Source organism: Heterocephalus glaber, unplaced genomic scaffold (assembly GCF_053883595.1).
Source record: "Heterocephalus glaber isolate CG9 unplaced genomic scaffold, H.glaber_assembly_v1.0 deba00001673, whole genome shotgun sequence".
NCBI lineage: Eukaryota > Metazoa > Chordata > Mammalia > Rodentia > Bathyergidae > Heterocephalus > Heterocephalus glaber.
Genome location: NW_028258410.1, coordinates 22,350,376 through 22,367,893, shown reverse-complemented (window position 1 = coordinate 22,367,893; position 17,518 = coordinate 22,350,376). Strand labels below are relative to the sequence as shown.

Sequence of the window (17,518 nt, the reverse complement as noted above, 5' to 3'; positions counted from 1 at the left end):
ACTTCCGGAATAGCTAGTGAGCCTTCAGGGTGATCATCTTCTAGTTTCTAATATACCCTGTGCAGATTGTTTAGTTAGAAGGGAATGTTAAGCATCATCCTGCATCATCTCTGTTTTACAGATGAGAAAATAGTCTAAGGGGAGAAATGATAGTAAGGTGTAATAAAGTTGTTCCTGAAACCCACAAAGTTTAGGGGCTGCGTGTAAGGTAGCAAAAGTTGACTAGTACAGGATTCAAGCCCAAGTTTCTCTGCTTCTTTTTGCCTTCCTGTGCTACCCCACTGAGCTTATAGCCCTGATTCCTACCCACCTGGCAACACACACAGGAATGTTTTTGAAGTACCTGACCTCAAAGGAGTGAGGAAGAACATGCTGGAGGTGGGGTTGGAAAATATGTCCCTGAGAGCCTCCTGCACACTAAGCTCACAGTTCCCCTCCAGTCCACTCTGAGCAGCGGTTGGAGAAAGACACAGATGATAACAGTTCCAACCATTCAAAGTGCACACCATGTCTTGCCTGGCGTGGTGGTACACGTCTGTAATCCCAGCTACTTGTGAGGCTGAGGCCGGAGGATTGCAAATTACAGGCCAGCCTGGGCAATTTAGTGAGACTCTGTCTCAGAATAAAACAGGGACTGAGAATATAGTTCAGTGGTGGAGTGCCCCTGGGTTCAATCCCTCCACAGAGAGAAAGAGACAGAGAGAGAGACAGACAGAGAGACTGAGAGAGAGATTAGGAGAAGAAAGGAAGAGGAGGAGAGAAGAGGAAGAGTGCTATGTAGTTTCTCAAAGAGAATTTGTATATATTATTCTATTTTATGGCCAAAAAGCCCTGGAGGTAGCCAGGACAGGTGCTACTGCAACCATCTTACAGAGAGCTGCAGCGGTAGGGTCTCACTAAATTGCTCAGGTGGCCCTCAAACTTTCAGTCCTCCTGCCTCAGCTTCCCATGTAGCTGGGATTACAGATGTGCACCACCAAGCCTGGCTAGAGAGTCCTTGACAGAGACCACTGTGTGTGCACTTCCTAAGTGATAGGCACAGCACCTCGTGATTCACACGGCGCAGCGCCTGGGCCTGCAGTGCTGCGCTGAGGGCTCCAGGACTCTGAACCCGTGGTTCAGCAGAGCTTTCCTTTTCCTTCCGGCTCTTCCTGCCCCCTTGAGGTGCTCTTCCCTAGTGCAACGTCTGGTCCAGGTGGACAGTGCAGCTGTGTTCTAGATCCACAGAAACCAGAACCAAGGAGAGCTGCTGCCGGTCTTGCAGAAAGGTAACCGGGCAGTGCCTGGCTCTGTTGTTTGACCTATGTGCATCCATGGTAATTCATCTCCTGAGTCTTGACTCTCTGTTTTCTCCTCCAATAAATGAGAACCGTCATGGGATGACCCCAGGGCTGCCTACCACATCCATGTCTTGGTTTACTCTGCTTATCTTTCAGGGCTTCACTGAAATGCTGTTTCCTCAGAGACATCTCCCCATAAGGCTACACTGTATTCCTGCCCAACTCCCTTCGTAGAATTCACTGTAATTTACATGTATACAATTGCTGCTTTGTTTTCTGGCTTATTGGATAGTTCCTCAGCTGGAGCACTGAGAGCACTTCCTCCTGAGAGGAAGGAGCATTTCTGTTTTGCCCACATTCTGTGCACCCAGAGCCTAGCACAGTGCTGACTCGGTAGATATTTCTTAGCTGAGATGGATGAATGAGGGTGACTCTGTTCCCCCACCCTCTCCCTCTCACATACTCCCCAACTCCTTCGCCCTGCCTCCTCTACCAGAGCGTTGTAAGCTGACAGTGAACTGCAAGCTGGACTTTCTTGGACATGGGTTGGTGGTCTTAGCCTCCCCTCTTAGCCCTTCCTGCTCAGTTCTCCCACACTGGCCTCCTTGATACCTCATGAATATGCCAATCCCATTCCTGCCTCACTTTGCACTTGAGTTTTCTATCTAAAATGTTTTTCTCAGATACCCAGTGGCTCTGTACTTCATTTTAACCAGGTCCCTGCTTAGATTTCACTTCTTCAGGGGTCTTTGCTGAATGCTGAATGCCATTTCTGAAGTAATTCCTCTCCTCTCCATCTTCATTTCTATTTTGTTTTTGTTTTTGTTTTTATGGCACAAGTTCTTGCTATGTAGTTCAGGCTGGCCTTGAACTCACTATGTAGCTGAGGCTGGCCTGAACTCACAGTGATCCTCCTGCCTCAGCCTCCTGACTGTTGGGATTGCCAGAATGCATCACACTACACCTGGCATCTTGTGGGGTTTTGTTTGTGATACTGGGAATTGAACCCAGGGACACTCTACTACTAAGCTGTGTCCCCAGCCCTTTACAATTATTTTGTATAATCCCACCCCTTGGGAGGCTGAGGCAGGAAGATCACCATGAATTTGAGGCCAGCTTGGGATACATAGTAAGTTGAAGGCCAGCCTGAACGACACAGGGGAACCCTGTCTCAAAATTTTTTTAGACAAAATTTTTAAGGGTCTTTATTTTGAAACAGGATCTCATTAAATTACCCGGGCTGGCCTCAAACTTGCTATCCTCCTGTCTCAGCCTCCCAAGTGGCTAGACTACAGGCATGTGCTACCACACCTAGCTCATTACTTTCAATGAAATGTTACATTGCCTATTGACTTGTTTGTGGTCTATTTCCTTCATGAGTTCATCATTTGTATACATATAACCTGGAGCAGTTCATGGCACAAAGTAAATGTGAATGAATGTATGTTAAATGAGTGAATGCATGGTGAAAGGGAAGGTGAAGAAAACAACTTTTCTTCTTAAAACAAACTGAGTCTTTCAAAGTCAAAGTAAAGAATAATTTCTAGGTAGGCACAGGGAGTTTAGCAAATGATGGGAGTCAAGAATCAAGCTAAGGCCTGAGGCAGTGATGCTCACCTGTAATCCCCGCTCCTTGGGAGGCAGCAGGATCAAAAGTCTGAGAGCCACTTAGCAAGAGTCTGCCTTAAAATAAGCTCAAAAGGTCTGAAGATGTAGCTCAGTCGGAGTGGGAATGGGTGTAGCCCCAGAACTGAAAAAAAACAAAAAACAAAAAAGCTAAGACAGTTGGAAGGATGAGGCCGTAGTTTAAGAAACATTTCACTTTACTTCTTTCTCTCCAGGGTGCCTTAGACCAACACCTGGAAAAGTCTTATTTAGGAAAAACAACACGATCTACTCAGACGTCCTGCCATCATCCACCCTTCTTAGGACACGGTTTGAAGAAAACCACTGATGATTAGGCACAGAACACAGAAATCCAGTTCCCTGATCAGTTCCTAATCCTGAAACAATAGGGAGCTTGGAGCAGAAAGACATATTCTCTAGATCTGTCTTAATTTGGGGAGGGAAGCAGTGCTGGGGCTCGAACTCAGGGCCTTGTACATGTTAGGCAAGCACTCTACCTCTGAGCTACACCCAAGCCCGTGTTTTGTGTGGGGGTTTTTTTGGGAAGGGGGTGTTTTTCCTGTACTGAGAATTGAATCCAAGGCCTTCACACTGAGCTACATTCCCAGCCCTTTTTAAAATTTTGGAACAGGGTCTCACCAGGTTGCTAAATTGCATTGGCTGGGCTGGAACTTTCCATCCTCCTGCCTCAGCCTCCCAGATTGCTGGGGCTACAGGTGCACTCCACCATACCTGGCCCTTGTTTTTCTTCATTTTTATTATTCCTGCTGACAAGACCCACTACACCCCAGAGTTACTGATTGTGAGTCACTTCCTCCTTTGGGCCTCAGTTACCTTATCTATAAAGGGGGAAAATGTTTATGCCTAGTTTGCTGGGGCTGTTGGGACAATAAAATGAGGTCAAGTGGGTGAAAGCTGTAAGCAAACTGAACGTGAACTGTCCACGTTGGAGTTCAGCTCTACCCACGCACTAGCAGTGTGGACTTGGGTAAATAGTATCCCTTCCTCATCTAAGTATGACTGTTAATAGTTTCTACAACTCACAGACTTGTTTTAGGAATTAAATAAGGTTTAAGCAAGATAACATAAGTGTCTAGGATACAGTAGATGCTCAGTAACTCTTTCTTCTCAAACACAGACACACTCACAGCCCTTCAAGCAGCCTGGACAGCAAAGTGATGTCCATTGAGAGGAGAAAAAGTAAGCCAATTAGCTCTTGTTCTCTAGTTTCCATTCTGAGAGAAGAACTCACTGGCCAGAGTCCAGAATCATCACTGATGTGGAGAACAGAAAGCCAAATTCTAGCCTCCCACAGGGAGTTTCCAAAAAGTGTGAACACAGAGTTGCATAATCTGAATCTGTTGAAATGTTTCAATAAAATATTCCCCGAAAGGAAACATGTAATCAGGGCAGTAAAGCAGCATAAGAAAAGAAGGGGGAGGCTGGGGATTCTTGGAAGTGTGGGTGTGGTTAGGAAGAGAATATACCGTGTTTATTGAGCTCCTTTTATGTGCCACAGAACCTACTCACTCTGATACCTAATAAGATCCTTTCCATAGCCAGGGATGGTGGCTAATGCCTGTCATCCCAACCAGCTGAGAGGCTGAGGCAGGAGGATCTCAAGTTCAAGGCCAACCTGAGAAGTTCGTGAGGTTCTGTCTCAAAATTCAAAAATAAAAAGGAGGGGCCAGGAGTGGTAGTCCATGCTTGTAATCCCAGCACTCAGGAGGCTGAGGCAAGAGGCTCACCACAAGTCTGAGGCCAGCTTGGTCTATTGTGAGTTCAAGGCCAGCCTCCCCTGCATAACGAGACCCTATCTTCCAAAAAACCCATAGTGAATGAATGAATAAATGAATGAACGAATAGGTTTGATGCAGCCAGAGATAAGAGTGCTTTCCCAGCATGTGCAAGAGCCTTCATTCAACTCCAGTACCACACATACACACATAAACACACAAACACACACAAATAATCTTTGCTATAAATCTGAACTCAGGTATTTGTACTTCTACTTTCCAAGGGAAGAAACAATAGCAATAATTAATACTGCAAATATTTACACAGCACAGACTGGTGATCAGGCAGTGGGCTAAGCACATAATCCTCAGGACAGCCCATGCCACAGGTGCTATTCTGATCTCCACTTTACAGAAGAGAAAATCGACTGAGACTGAGAAATGTACTAACTTCCCCAAGGTCATCCACCCAGCAAGACAGTAGGAGAGCCAGGATTTGAATCTAAGCAGGCTCTAAAGCCCATGGAGCCATGCGAGAACACTTCCAAGGGACCCCTTATGGAGGTGGGTCAGCAAGTGATCCCTGAGGAGTTGTCCCAGTGTGGGAGTGATGTAAGTGACCAGGTGATCAGACGCAATCCCCTCCCCTCCCCCTGAAGGACAGTTTGTCCCAGTTACTGGATGTTCGTCACTCTGTCTCTGACCCAAAGTTTAAAATTTCATTCATGAGTTTACGGAGTTGGCAGTGTAGGCAGGGCCCTTGGAGACCAGCTGTTCTAGTCCAACCCCCTCATATTACAGATAGAAAAAAAAAATCTCTGAAGCCCATTGTGACCCATAGACACACCAAGGTCACAGAGAAAGTGTTTTCGTTAGATAGAGGACTTGTTTTGGGGTCAATTATAGATCATCTTATTCTGCAATTACCAAATGTGGCTACACCTCTGATTCACTTGGGGCTCTTTAATATACACAGATTTTATTTTTTGGCTGGGGGTGTAGCTCAGTAGTACAACAGTTGCTGAGCATGTGTGAAGCACTGCAAATATATCTATATATATGTATATCTTATAGATGTAGATACATAGATATATGCACACACACAACATATCTGCACCCTGCTTTTGGAGATTTAGACTTAATTTTGCAAAAAGACCTGACAATCTGAACATATAGTAGGTTCACTGGGTGATTCAGATGGGACAGTGCCAGGGGCTGCTTTTGGAAGTTACAGTCCAATACCCATATTTTATTTTATCGTTTAGGATACAAAGACCCACAAGGGACTTGCCCAAAATCACACAGGAAATCAGCGAGCCTCTAGCTCAGGATTTATGGTTGAACAAGGCTTCCTGTGGTCAAATTTCACAAACAGGCCAAAGAGGCTGATCGAGGGAGCTGCCCTGGTTTTCCCCAGCTCTAGATTTCCTTCTTGGACTCAAATTAAGAAACAGGATGGTACCCACTTCCAGGGCCCTGCCAGGTGGAAATTCAAGGGTGAACTTCCAAAGGGAAAAGGAAGCAAGATCCTGGGTCCCCGTGGGGTTTCCCCCAGACGAGCTCTAAGCTCCTGGAATGAGGTCAGAAACCAGCTCTCCAGCTGGCCCTAGTGCAGCTAGCCCAAGGCTACAAGTATTTTCTGTTTCAAGAGAATGGGTTTGGGAAAAAAAAGAGAGAGAGGGAGAGAGAATGGGTTTGGAGAGCCTTCTCTGTGGGGGATGGATAAAGTGGAGAGCCAGGAAGAGCCAGCCACACATTCCTGTACCTGAAAGGCAGGTGTGAATAAGTCATATGTCTCTTGCCCTTTTCCTAAACCTCTATTCTCACCTCACTCCCTAAGCCTTTACCTTAGGGCTAAACAAAGGGGTTTACTGCTTCATTTCTACCCTCCTCTACTACTCCATCACCTGACTACTTCATTGTCTCCTTCCTTCCTTTCCTTTCTTTGGTAATGGCATTTGATGATTGGAATCAGATGTCCTCGGTTTGAATCCCAGTTCGGCTTCCTATAAACTTTCTGACTTAGGTGAAATCATGCCCCTTCTCTTAATATCAGTTTCCTCACCTAAAGGGGGATAGTATCTATCTTCTTGGATTGTGATGATTAAGCAACATCCTATAGGCACTTAATAAGCAGAAGATATTTTCTCACAAACACTAGATCATGTGAATAATCAATGGACCAGGGGCATTTAAATATATATCTGTTGAACGGAACTGAGATGCCTAAAAAAATGGGGTGGGGAGTAGAGATGAGCTGAACTGGAAAGCACATAAGACAACTTTGGGTCTTAACTCCCAAGTTGGAGTCCAAGTGAATTGTTTACAGTGTTTCCAAATGATAATGGAAATCATGTATTTACTCTTCATAAAGCCTCATGTCCCTTAACTTTTGTTTGGAATTGGATCAACTCACTGATAGCACAGCTATCACATGCTGTTCAGAAATTCTGATTGGCAATTTATGGGTCTTTGATACATTTTTTAAATGGGAAAATAATTAATGAGAAGGTGGATTAAATGTTGGATAATGTTAATCTTATTCAAATCCTCATTTCATTATCAGGAAACCTGAGTTTTAAAGAAGGAAGTGGCTTGCTGGTCACACATCTATGAAGTGGTAGAGCAGACCCAAAACCCAGGTTGTTTTCCTGAAATCAGTTACTTCCTGCCGAGTGTGGTGCTGCACGCCTGTGATCTCAGCACTCAGGAGGCTGAGGCAGGAGGATCGCTACAAGTTTGAGGCCAGCCTGGGCTACATAGTGAGTTCAGGGCCAGCCTGAACTGCAAAGGGAGACCCTGACTAAAAAAAACAACAATAAAATAAATAAATGAATAAATACAAAAAACAAACTAAAATCACTTACTTTCAGAGAAAGGGGACCTAGTATCAATGAAGTTGAGACGTTTTGGTCCCCTGGAACAGGAATAAAGTATGTCATCATTTGGCTGTTGTCTTTCTCTGTTCTTGACTCATTCAGCAAATATTTACTTTTGTCCACTATTGAGACTCAGAGAAGGCAGCAATAACATAATCATGGTGTCAGGCAAGGTCCCAATTTGGTCTCAGGTGTGATTTCAGAACCTGTGCTTTTTTCCATTGCATACTTACTTTTATTTTTAAAGACAGGGCCTCGCTTGTGGTGTAGGCTGACCTTGAGCCCAGGCTGGCCTCGAACTCAGAGCGATCCTCCTACCTCAGCCTCTGGAGTGCTGGGATTACAGGTGTGTGTCACCATGCCCAGCCGGATACCCACATTATAAGACACCCACTGCTTTCCCATCTAATATAGTTACACTGTGTCTGTGGATAGGAACTGTCTCATATGTGTTCTCACCTTCCCAGCACCCAACAGGCGAGAAATCAATGTTGTAGTGTTTGGAAACATCTGAATTCTAATCCTAACTGTCCACTAACTCTGTGTCTCTTGGACAGTATATGTCTACTCTTCGTTGGCCCTTAGTTTCTTTTAGTTTTTAAAATTAATTTTATTGGTACATTTTAGGTATACAGTATAATGACGTTCACCATTGGAAATTTGCACCTTTACATAATCTCTCTTGGTTCTTATTTTTTCCCCATTCCCCTGCCCTCCCTTCAACCCCTCCATCCCTCCCTATTTACAAAGACTTTGTTTCCATTTTTTCATTTTTCTTATATGAATTCCATTCCCTTCTTTCCTTTCCCCTACCCCTCCCATTTCCCCTTCCCCTTTGCCCCTTTTCTTCCTATTTCACATTATCTATTATACCTTTTAGTCCTTATTTACACTTTCAGTTTCTCACCCTAGAGAAACTATTTGGTATTTACACGTGTGTCCTTTTTATTTCAGTTAAGAGTATCGCCTCAATGTGCATCCATTTAGCTATAAATGTCTCTAATTTCTCATTTTTATGGGTGAGTAGTACTCCATTTTATTAAAAAAAAACAGAACACGTTTTCTTTATCCAGTGTCCAGTCAATGGGCATTTGGGCTGCTTCCAAGTTTCAGCTATTACAAATTGTGCTGCTATGAATATGGGTGCACATATATCACTATGATATGATTCTTTTAATTCTTTGGGGAAGATACCCAGCAGGGGAATAGCTGGGTCAAATGGGACTTCCAGTCCTAGTTCTTTGAGGTATTATGCATACTGATTGGAGATATCTATACTGATTTCCACAGTGGTTGCATCAGTCTACACTCCCACCACCAGCACTGGGGCAGGATTCCTCTTTCCCCACAGCCCCACCAGCATTTGTTATTGGTTGATTTCACGATAGATATTATTTCTGGGGTGAGATGGAATCTCAGCATTGTTTTCATTTGGATCTCTCAAAGGACCAGTGATGTCAAACATTTTTTCGTATGTTTATTTGCTATTTCTACTTCTTTGTCTGAGAAATGTCTGTTCACTTCAGATGCCCAATTTTGGATTGGGTCTTTAAATTTGGCAGGTCTGATTTTTTAAAGTTCTTTATAGATTCGAGATAGTAGACCTTTGTCTGAGGAGCAGCAAGTGAAAATTTTTTCCCACATTGTGGGTTGTCTCTTCACATTGTTGGTGGTTTCTCTTGCTGTGCAGAAGCTTTTCAATAAGAAGAGATCCCACTTGTTGATTGTTTGTGTTAGTTCACGGGCAACTGAGGTTTTGTTCATAAAATCTTTTCCTGCACCAATGTCTTCAAGAGTTCTACCTGGGCTGGGCATGTAGCTCAGTGGTTTTGCCACCTGCTGTGTAAGCGCAAGGACCTGAGTTCAATCCCCAGTACCAAAAAAAAAAAAAAAAAAACAAAAGAAAAAAAAAAAGAGTACTACCTAACCTCTGTTTCAGCCAGTTCAGTGTTTCTGTTTTAATATTTAGATCTTTAATCCATTTCAATTTTAGTTTAGTGCATGGTGAGAGATATAAGTCTAGTTTTATTCTTTGGCAAGTTGAAACCCAATTTTCCCAGCACCACTTATTAAAGAGGCTATCTTTCCTCCAGTGAGGGTGTTTGGCTCCTTTGTCAAAGATGAGGTGGCTGAATGTGTCTGGAATTGTTTCTGCACCTTCTAATCTGTTCCATTTGTCCTCACATCTGTGTCTTTGCCAGTACTGTGCTGTTTTTATCACAGTAGCTTTGTAGTATAGTTTCAAGTTGGGGGTTGTAATATCCCCTGCCATGGCTCTGTTGCCTAGAATTGCTTTTGCTATTCTGGGTCTCTTCTTGTTTCAAATAATTTTTGGATTGTTTTCTCAAGGTCCATGAAGTATGCTGCTGGGATTTCAATTGGGATTGCATTGAATCTATATAGCAGTTTTGGAAGTATGGCCATTTTCACTATGTTGATCCTTCCCACTCAGGAGCAGGGGATGTCCTTCCACATTTTGATATCATCTTCAATCTCTCTTTTCAGAGTGCTATAGTTTTCAGAGAAGAGGTCTTTGATTTCTTTTGTTAGGTTGATTCCTAGGTATTTTGCCTTTTTGGATGCTATTGTGAAAAGAATTGATTATCCCCTTTCTCTATCCGTGAGTCTGTTTTTTCATGTAAGGAAAGGTATTGACTTTTGTGTGTTGACCTTGTATCCAGCTATTTTACTGAATATGGTTATTAAGTCTAGAAGACTTTTGGTGGTGTTCTTGGGGTCTTCTGTATAGAGTATCATGTCATCTGCAAATAATGACAATTTGACTTCTTCATTTCCTATCTTTATTCCTTTTATTTATTTCTCTTGTCTAATTGCTGTGGCTAATGTTTCCAAAACTATATTGAACAGGAGTAGTGGTAGTAGACATCCTTGTCTTGTTCCTGATTTTAGTGTGAAGGATTTCAGTTTTTGACCATTTAGTATGATATTGGCTGTTGGTTTTTCATAGCTGGCTTTTATCAGATTGAGGTAGAGACCGTCTATTCCAATTTTTTGTAGGGTTTTTATCATAAATGCCTGTTGGATTTTGTCAAATGCTTTTTCTGCATCTATTGAGATGATCATATGGTTTTTGCCCTTGGCTCTATTAATACAGTGTATTAGCCACCCCCTTAGTTTCATCACTTGTATAACAACTGGTACAGTGCCAAAATAATATGTAGAAAAGTTTGCAAATGCTTTTCAAGACCTTCACTAGGAGAAAACATAGGGAATCTAAGTTGAAAATAGCGTTTATCATCTCTGTAATACTTGGACCTATTATCCTCGCCAGCCAGTCAAATTAGACCGCCTGCACGACCTCTCTTCTAATCGCCACCCCCCAATTTTCCCTCTAGAGGGCACTGCAAGCGCTGCGGATTTTGTGCCTCGCTTCCGTTCGCCTTCATTCTTCATTCTGCGCATGTGCAAATTCTTTTCCCGGCAGCCTGTGCCCTGTAGGTGGTGTAGTCAAAGGTTGCACTCACTACGCCTGCGCCTTATCAGCCCTGCCCTCAGCCTCAGTCCCGGGAAAGGCTTCCTTCCCACGCAGCTGTTTTGGCCCTTCTGGTTACCAGAGCTTTGCCTCTTTAGGCTGGTTGGCCTCTCCTCCATGGTTCGGCCTGTTTGCCGTGTTTTGGGAGCCAGCCGGTGAAGCCGAGCCGGACTCGGACGCTGCATCCTCGAGTCAGTCACCGGTGAGTGAACCCCAGAGGAGTTGTGTACGGCGGGGGCCGAGCAGATGTAATGGACGAGATTTCCCCTCACTCTGGGAACGGGTTTGTCTGCTCCGCCCCTCTTCCCCCAGCTCTCCCGGAATGGGCTCGCCTTTCGGTCGCAGTCCTCCCCCCACCGCCCCACCCCGGGCAGGGCGGCGTTGTCAAGGCGACAGCCGGCCTGCTGAGGCCCAGCGTATGTCCCCGCAGGTGGCCAGGCGGCCGGAGGCCTATGGCACGGCGACGTTGAGGCGCGGGCGGTGGCCGGGTCCCGCGGGCCGCCATGGCGGGCCAGTTCCGTAGCTACGTGTGGGACCCGTTGCTGATCCTGTCGCAGATCGTCCTCATGCAAACCGTCTATTACGGCTCGCTGGGTTTGTGGCTGGCGCTGGTGGATGCTCTAGTGCGCAGCAGCCCCTCGCTGGACCAGATGTTCGACGCCGAGGTAGGGTCAGCGGGCTGGCGGGATGGGGTCTCGCTTCACTCTCTAAGCTGTTGTCTGGCACCACTGGGCTCTAGAATGAGCTGAGCCCTGGTTCTCGCTACGTTCTCGCTGTATGGCCCTGGTAAAGGATTTCACTCTTCCAAACCTCAGCGACCCCATCCATAAAATGAAGAGACTGGTAACCGAAGCAGATGAGTGCAAGGGAAAGGGCCTACATGTTATTATGAACAAGTTTGCATCCCAGGCAACTCTTGTACTTCTGTTTTCTGAGAATCCGGGAAAGTGACTTCACTTCTTCGAGTTCAGATAGTCAAAGTCCATACTAGGAATAAGTGTGGATAAAAGGGCATTAATGGGGTTGCAGTGGAAACTGTCTGGGCTTTGGGATCAGACAGGCTTCCATAAGTTCATTCTACTTGCTGTGTGGCTGGGGCAAGTGTTGTTACCTCTCTTAATCTGTTTTTATGTATGCAAAATCATGGCAATGGAAGCAGAGAGGTGGCAAACTGTGGTGCCAAAGAGCCTGTGTTTAGGGTCCGATCCAGGCTTAAACATGCTACTGTAATTATGAGAACTTGAACAAGTTGCTTCACCTTTCTGAGTCCTTTCCCCTTTCTGGAAAGTGAACAGAATTCTCTTTGTCACCCTCAGTAAAATGTTACGAGACTCAGAGGGACCTTGGAATAAAAAAGTACTATATAAAATATAACAGGCCTAAGAAGTTGTTACATCTGAGAGGCAGCTGTGGTAAATGGTAATGAACATAGTTTGTGGAGCCAGGAGACCTGGGATGATGTTCAGGACCTTGTTCCTGTTGCTCTTTCTTTGTGGCCCCTGGGCAAGTTGTTATCCAAAAAGAAGTATTAGTGGTAATAGTAAAGGCTTTTCTAGATTTTTGTAAGGATAGTATGAGATTATGGATGTAAGAGGCCTTTCTCTGTAAATTGGAAGTATGGTGCAGATATTTGGTAGTCAGTAATATCTTATCAAGGGTAGTGGAAGTTGCACATGCCCCAGTGCTTAGTAGTAACAGCATAGGAGTTTCCTTCCTCCTAGGAAGGGCATGTGGAAAGCCTAGACTGTGTGGGAAAAACCATCTATTGTACACAACCTGAGATCTAGGGTAGAGTTCAGCAAACCTTTTCTTTTCTTTCCTTTTGGTACTGGGGATCGAACTCCGGACCTTGCGCTTGCAAGGCAGGCGGCAGCACCGCTGAGCTAAATCCCCGGCCCCTAGCAAACCTTTTCTGAAAGGGGGAGGTGGTAAAGATTTTAGGTCACAACTACTCAGCTCTGCTGTTGTAGTGCAAAAGCAGCCATACACAATAAATAAGTGACTAGTTGTGGGCTATGTTCAATAAAACTTATTTATAAAAGCATGTGCCTGGTCAGTGAGGCCATAGCTTGATGAACAACCTTCTAGACCTTACTCTTACTATTTACTTACTGTATCATTGGGCAACTTAACTTGTCATCCTTCTGAAAATGAGAAAAATACTACCCTTCCACCTACCATGAGGATTAAATGAAATAGTACAATAGATGTGCATGCAAGTACAGTGGACCCTCAAGTTATGAGTGGCCTGACATATGAACAACTTGGGTTAATTAGGTTAATGGAAGATGTATCTACCTCTTTTTATCTATAGCGTGTTCCCAGGTAAACACCCAGATCTCAGGTATATTGACTTACAACCAACTTGAGTTACAACCAGCCCTTGGGAACCAATGGAGTTCATAAGTCAAGGGTCCACTGTACCTTGTTGAAGAGAGAGAGACAGACAAAGGAGGAACAGACAAAGAATGAACCTTGTTGGAATTAGGCAGCCATGCACATGAAGGGCTATGTCTTCTGTGTTCTGTGAAGAATGCTTGTACTGTAGGAGCCATGCTGGGACCCTGTAGCCTGGAATCCTTACACTACCAAGTCACATCTCCAGCATATTTCCATTTGTGATTCCTCCTCAGATCCTGGGCTTTTCCACCCCTCCAGGCCGGCTCTCCATGATGTCCTTCATCCTCAACGCCCTCACCTGGTAAGTACCACTGTTTTTGCTGTCTAGCTTTTGGGGCCTTAGAACTGGTCTAGAACTTCTAAATTTGGACGAGACATCTGGTGCCTGTTCTTGAGGAGTAGACTAAAGTGGGTGAGAGAGGCCAATTGTGGGACTGGCTCTATCATGGGACTACTTCCATTGCTGTTTTGTTTTGGGTTTTTTTTTTTGGTACCCGGGATCGAACTCTGGTCCTTGCGCTTGCGCAGCAGGTGGCGAAACCACTGAGCTAAATTCCCGGCCCTTCCATTGCTGTTTTGACTTACCTGCAAAGCTCTTCTGTCGCTATGTGTGTGCTCCCTGCATGACAGCTTCCATCTCAGATCACTTCCCTGATGTGGCTTGAGGTGAGGAAAGGATTAGATTGGAAGTTGAGAAAACTGGCTTCTATTCTTGATCCCTCGGTCATTGGCTGAATTACTTCCTTTCTCTCTGGACCTCAGGTTCCTTATCTATACACAAGATGTTGGATGAGGCAATGTCTAAGGTCTAATGTCTCATAACTATTGCCCCTCTCTGAGAAGCACTTTAGCATAGTGAACAAAATCTCAGGCTGAGGTAAACTCATTTGACTTGGAATCTCAATTTTACCATTAGTCTAGTGACTTTGGACAAGTTAATATATCTAAGCCCCAGTTTCTTCATCACTAAAGTGGGGCTACTAAGGTCACCTATGTCATAGTTGTAAGGATTAAATATCAATTGATACAAATTACTTAGAACAATGCCTTGAACATTTTTAGTATTCTTGATCTTAAATTGAAGGCTGAAAATTTGTGAGCTGATTTTGACTTAAATATCTCTCCCAGATATGTTCTGTTTGCCTTATACAGATGTTAGTTCATGCATGGTTTTGTTTTTTTTGTTGTTTTTGTTTTTGTTTTTTTGGTTTTCATGAGACAGGGTCTTGGGTCGGGCTGGCTTAAACTCACTATGTAGCCCACACTGGGCTTGAACTTGTGGCAATCCTCTTGCCTCAGCTTCCCAAGTGCTGGGATTCCAGGCATGTGCCTCTACACTTTGCCTCATTCAGGGTTCTTCAGACATTTTTGGGGTTTTTATGTTTTGTTTTTTGGTACTGGGGATCAAACTAGGGACCTTGTGCTTGCGAAGCAGGCGCCAGAACCACTGAGCTAAATCCCCGGACCCCGCTTAAAACGTTTTTTTTCAGTTATTGATATTATTTTATAAAAGTCCAAATTTCTGGCTTTTCTTGAATAATAGGAAGACTGATGGCTAATCTAACATGGTAAGATTTACCTAGAAGCTAGTAGCTTGTCTCCATTTTAGCTAGAACCTGTATGCTTTCAGGGTACCCCACCTGGTTTACCCTTGAGTCACACTTGATATTTATAATCAGGCTTGTAATTTTGTTTTCTTTTGCTCAGTCTGATTCACTGTTGACATTACCTTCCTGTTCCTGTAGGCATCGTAATCCTTGCTTCATACTTATCTCACTCACTTCTAGCTACTCTCCTGTCATCCTAATTGCCTTTACCACCCAAGTAAACTAATCTTAAGGCCAGGACAACCCAGTGACAACTCGCTGCTGTCCTTTCCCTACAGTGCCCTGGGCTTGCTGTACTTCATCCGGCGAGGGAAGCAGTGTCTGGATTTCACTGTTACTGTCCATTTCTTTCACCTCCTGGGCTGCTGGTTCTATAGCTCCCGTTTTCCCTCAGCGTTGACCTGGTGGCTGGTCCAAGCCGTGTGCATTGCACTCATGGCTGTCATCGGGGAGTACCTGTGTATGCGGACGGAACTCAAGGAGATCCCCCTCAACTCGGCTCCTAAATCCAGTGTCTAGAATTGGGCCCTGTGGACACTCAGCTGGCACTTGAGACCCCCAGTACCTTGGGCTGCTCAGACTTTCCAGATGAGGTCCAGCCCCGGTCTGAGAGGAACCCTGGAAATACGAAGTCTCTGTTGATGGAGAGATAGCAAGGCCCTGTCAAGAAGGCAGGCAGCAGTCAGGATCACAGCTGCAAGCATGGCCTCTGTCTCTGAAGCCTTGGTCTGGAAAGGGACCTCTCTGAGAATACCAACACATTCGGAATGATGTCACCCTTGAGCCATCATTCCTATCACCAGCCCGTTACTTTTTCAGAAAGAAAAAGAATCAAGGATATCTGATGGGAGCAAACCACTGTTCTAGTCATCTGCTTTACTCCCTTGCCACAGCTGTTACCTTTGCCGCCTTGCTGAACTACAGTGATTCTGTTTCGAGAAAAACTTGATTTCCAGATCCTTGGTCACAGAAAGAAATGTCGGTGCAAAGTACTAGGGTGCTGTCAGGGAGAGGATGGCAGATGGAGACATCAATTACAAGGATGACAGACAACCCGTGCCCTGTTACACACTTGCATGTGTGCACCTGAGAATCCATGAGTAACTTCTATCCAGTCCCTCTGCTGGGTCCCCGTCATGCTGCCAGCTCACAACAAAGGCCGTAAAACCCAGAGAAGATCCCCAGAGTGACTTCCGTCCAAACAGAATCACTGCCTGTTTCCTAGGAAACAGGCTCTCACTGGACCTCAGTTCCGGAAGGAGTTCCTTTTTCCTGACCTATTTGGAATTCTCTGGAGGGAGGGTCTGATGAGTGTCCAGAGATAAGAAGCTCAACTTTCCAGCTTGGGCTGTGCTGGGAGAGATACGAATTTGCTGTTAAGTTTTTTCTTTGGGGTAGAATTGCCTCTGTGAGGGCCTTGCAGCTGTCCTTCCTATATACATAAATACAGTATTTTCCACAGTTGCCTGTACTTACTTCGTAATGCCATGGTTGGGACTGAGAAAGATCAGCTCAGCCAGCAAGGGAGCTGTAAAGAGTTATTATGCCATCTCCTTTCCTGAACCTCAGAATTACACCTGCATTTGGTTAAAATAGGTACTAAGTACAGGGAAGTCCTGTGCTCCACCGTCTCTGTGCCTCTGGTTAACTTCATGACCGTTGGGAGTTTTTTCCCACTTGCCTGTGATCTCCAAACATGTACCAGTGGAGTGCACGGGTTTAGACCCACTTCTGCATTGACACTATCACTCTTCTTCTTCGGCTTTTCCGGATCTTGCCCAAGAGAGCACTCAGTTTTTAGCTTTCGGTGCTACAGTTATGTGGATGAGTTTTGAGGTTTTCCGTGGGAGTCTCTGTAGCATTCTGGCTCTGAGCCCTGCAGAGTAGGGATTTGAGGCTGACAGGATGAAGGTCTAAAAGTGAACAACCTGGGCAGTAGCTGGGAAAGTGCTAGTGAGGCAGCTCGGTAACTCAGAATACTGTGGTCAAGCTGGAAAGAAGCTCTTGCTCCTGGGACACAGTATATCTGGCTGCAGGGTCTAGGAGGTAAAACCAGATGGCCAGTGGATTTCCCCGTAGACACCACAAACTGCAGGCCTGTGACTATTTCGGAACACTTCAGGACGCTCATATCTTGATGCAATTCTCCCTTGATGTGGCTGGAACACCTCTTTAGAGTTTCCTTTAAGGCATGGGTGTTTAGTCTTTTGGCTTATCTGGGTCATATGAGTGAAGAGTTGTCTCGGGCCATATGTAACTAATGTATATAAGTAACAAAACTTCCTTTATTTTCATATTTTTGTTATAACATTAAAATGAGGTAACACAAGTCCGTGTTTAATAAGAAAACCAACCTGGCTGCTTTATAACATTAAACACGTGTCTTCACAGAAGTAGGTTGAAATACCCTTATTGATAATCACTGTTGTACTGTCCAAGTCCCACAAGTGAATGTGACATCTGATATTTGCGCAATTATATTAGACAGTGGCAGGCG

The 17,518-nt window shown here is 44.7% G+C and overlaps 1 protein-coding gene across 1 annotated transcript; it reads left to right on the top strand.

Annotated features, from left to right (window-relative positions):
* Positions 1-10,987: 10,987 nt before the first annotated feature.
* Positions 10,988-16,482, top strand: Sys1 (SYS1 golgi trafficking protein). Its single transcript, XM_004858167.4, has 4 exons — positions 10,988-11,216; positions 11,445-11,679; positions 13,648-13,715; positions 15,300-16,482. The coding sequence occupies exons 2-4, from the start codon at positions 11,518-11,520 to the stop codon at positions 15,538-15,540; spliced, it is 471 nt and encodes a 156-aa protein (XP_004858224.1). The 5' UTR covers positions 10,988-11,216; positions 11,445-11,517; the 3' UTR covers positions 15,541-16,482.
* The last annotated feature ends 1,036 nt before the right edge of the window (positions 16,483-17,518 follow it).

What these genes read in the sequence shown, in the direction of transcription:
- Sys1 (XM_004858167.4), top strand. Translation starts at nt 11,518, where the DNA reads ATGGCGGGCCAGTTCCGTAGCTACGTGTGGGACCCGTTGCTGATCCTG. An exon ending in ACCAGATGTTCGACGCCGAG is followed by an intron (nt 11,680 to 13,647) that starts GTAGGGTCAGCG and finishes ATTCCTCCTCAG; the next exon opens with ATCCTGGGCTTTTCCACCCC. An exon ending in ATCCTCAACGCCCTCACCTG is followed by an intron (nt 13,716 to 15,299) that starts GTAAGTACCACT and finishes CTTTCCCTACAG; the next exon opens with TGCCCTGGGCTTGCTGTACT.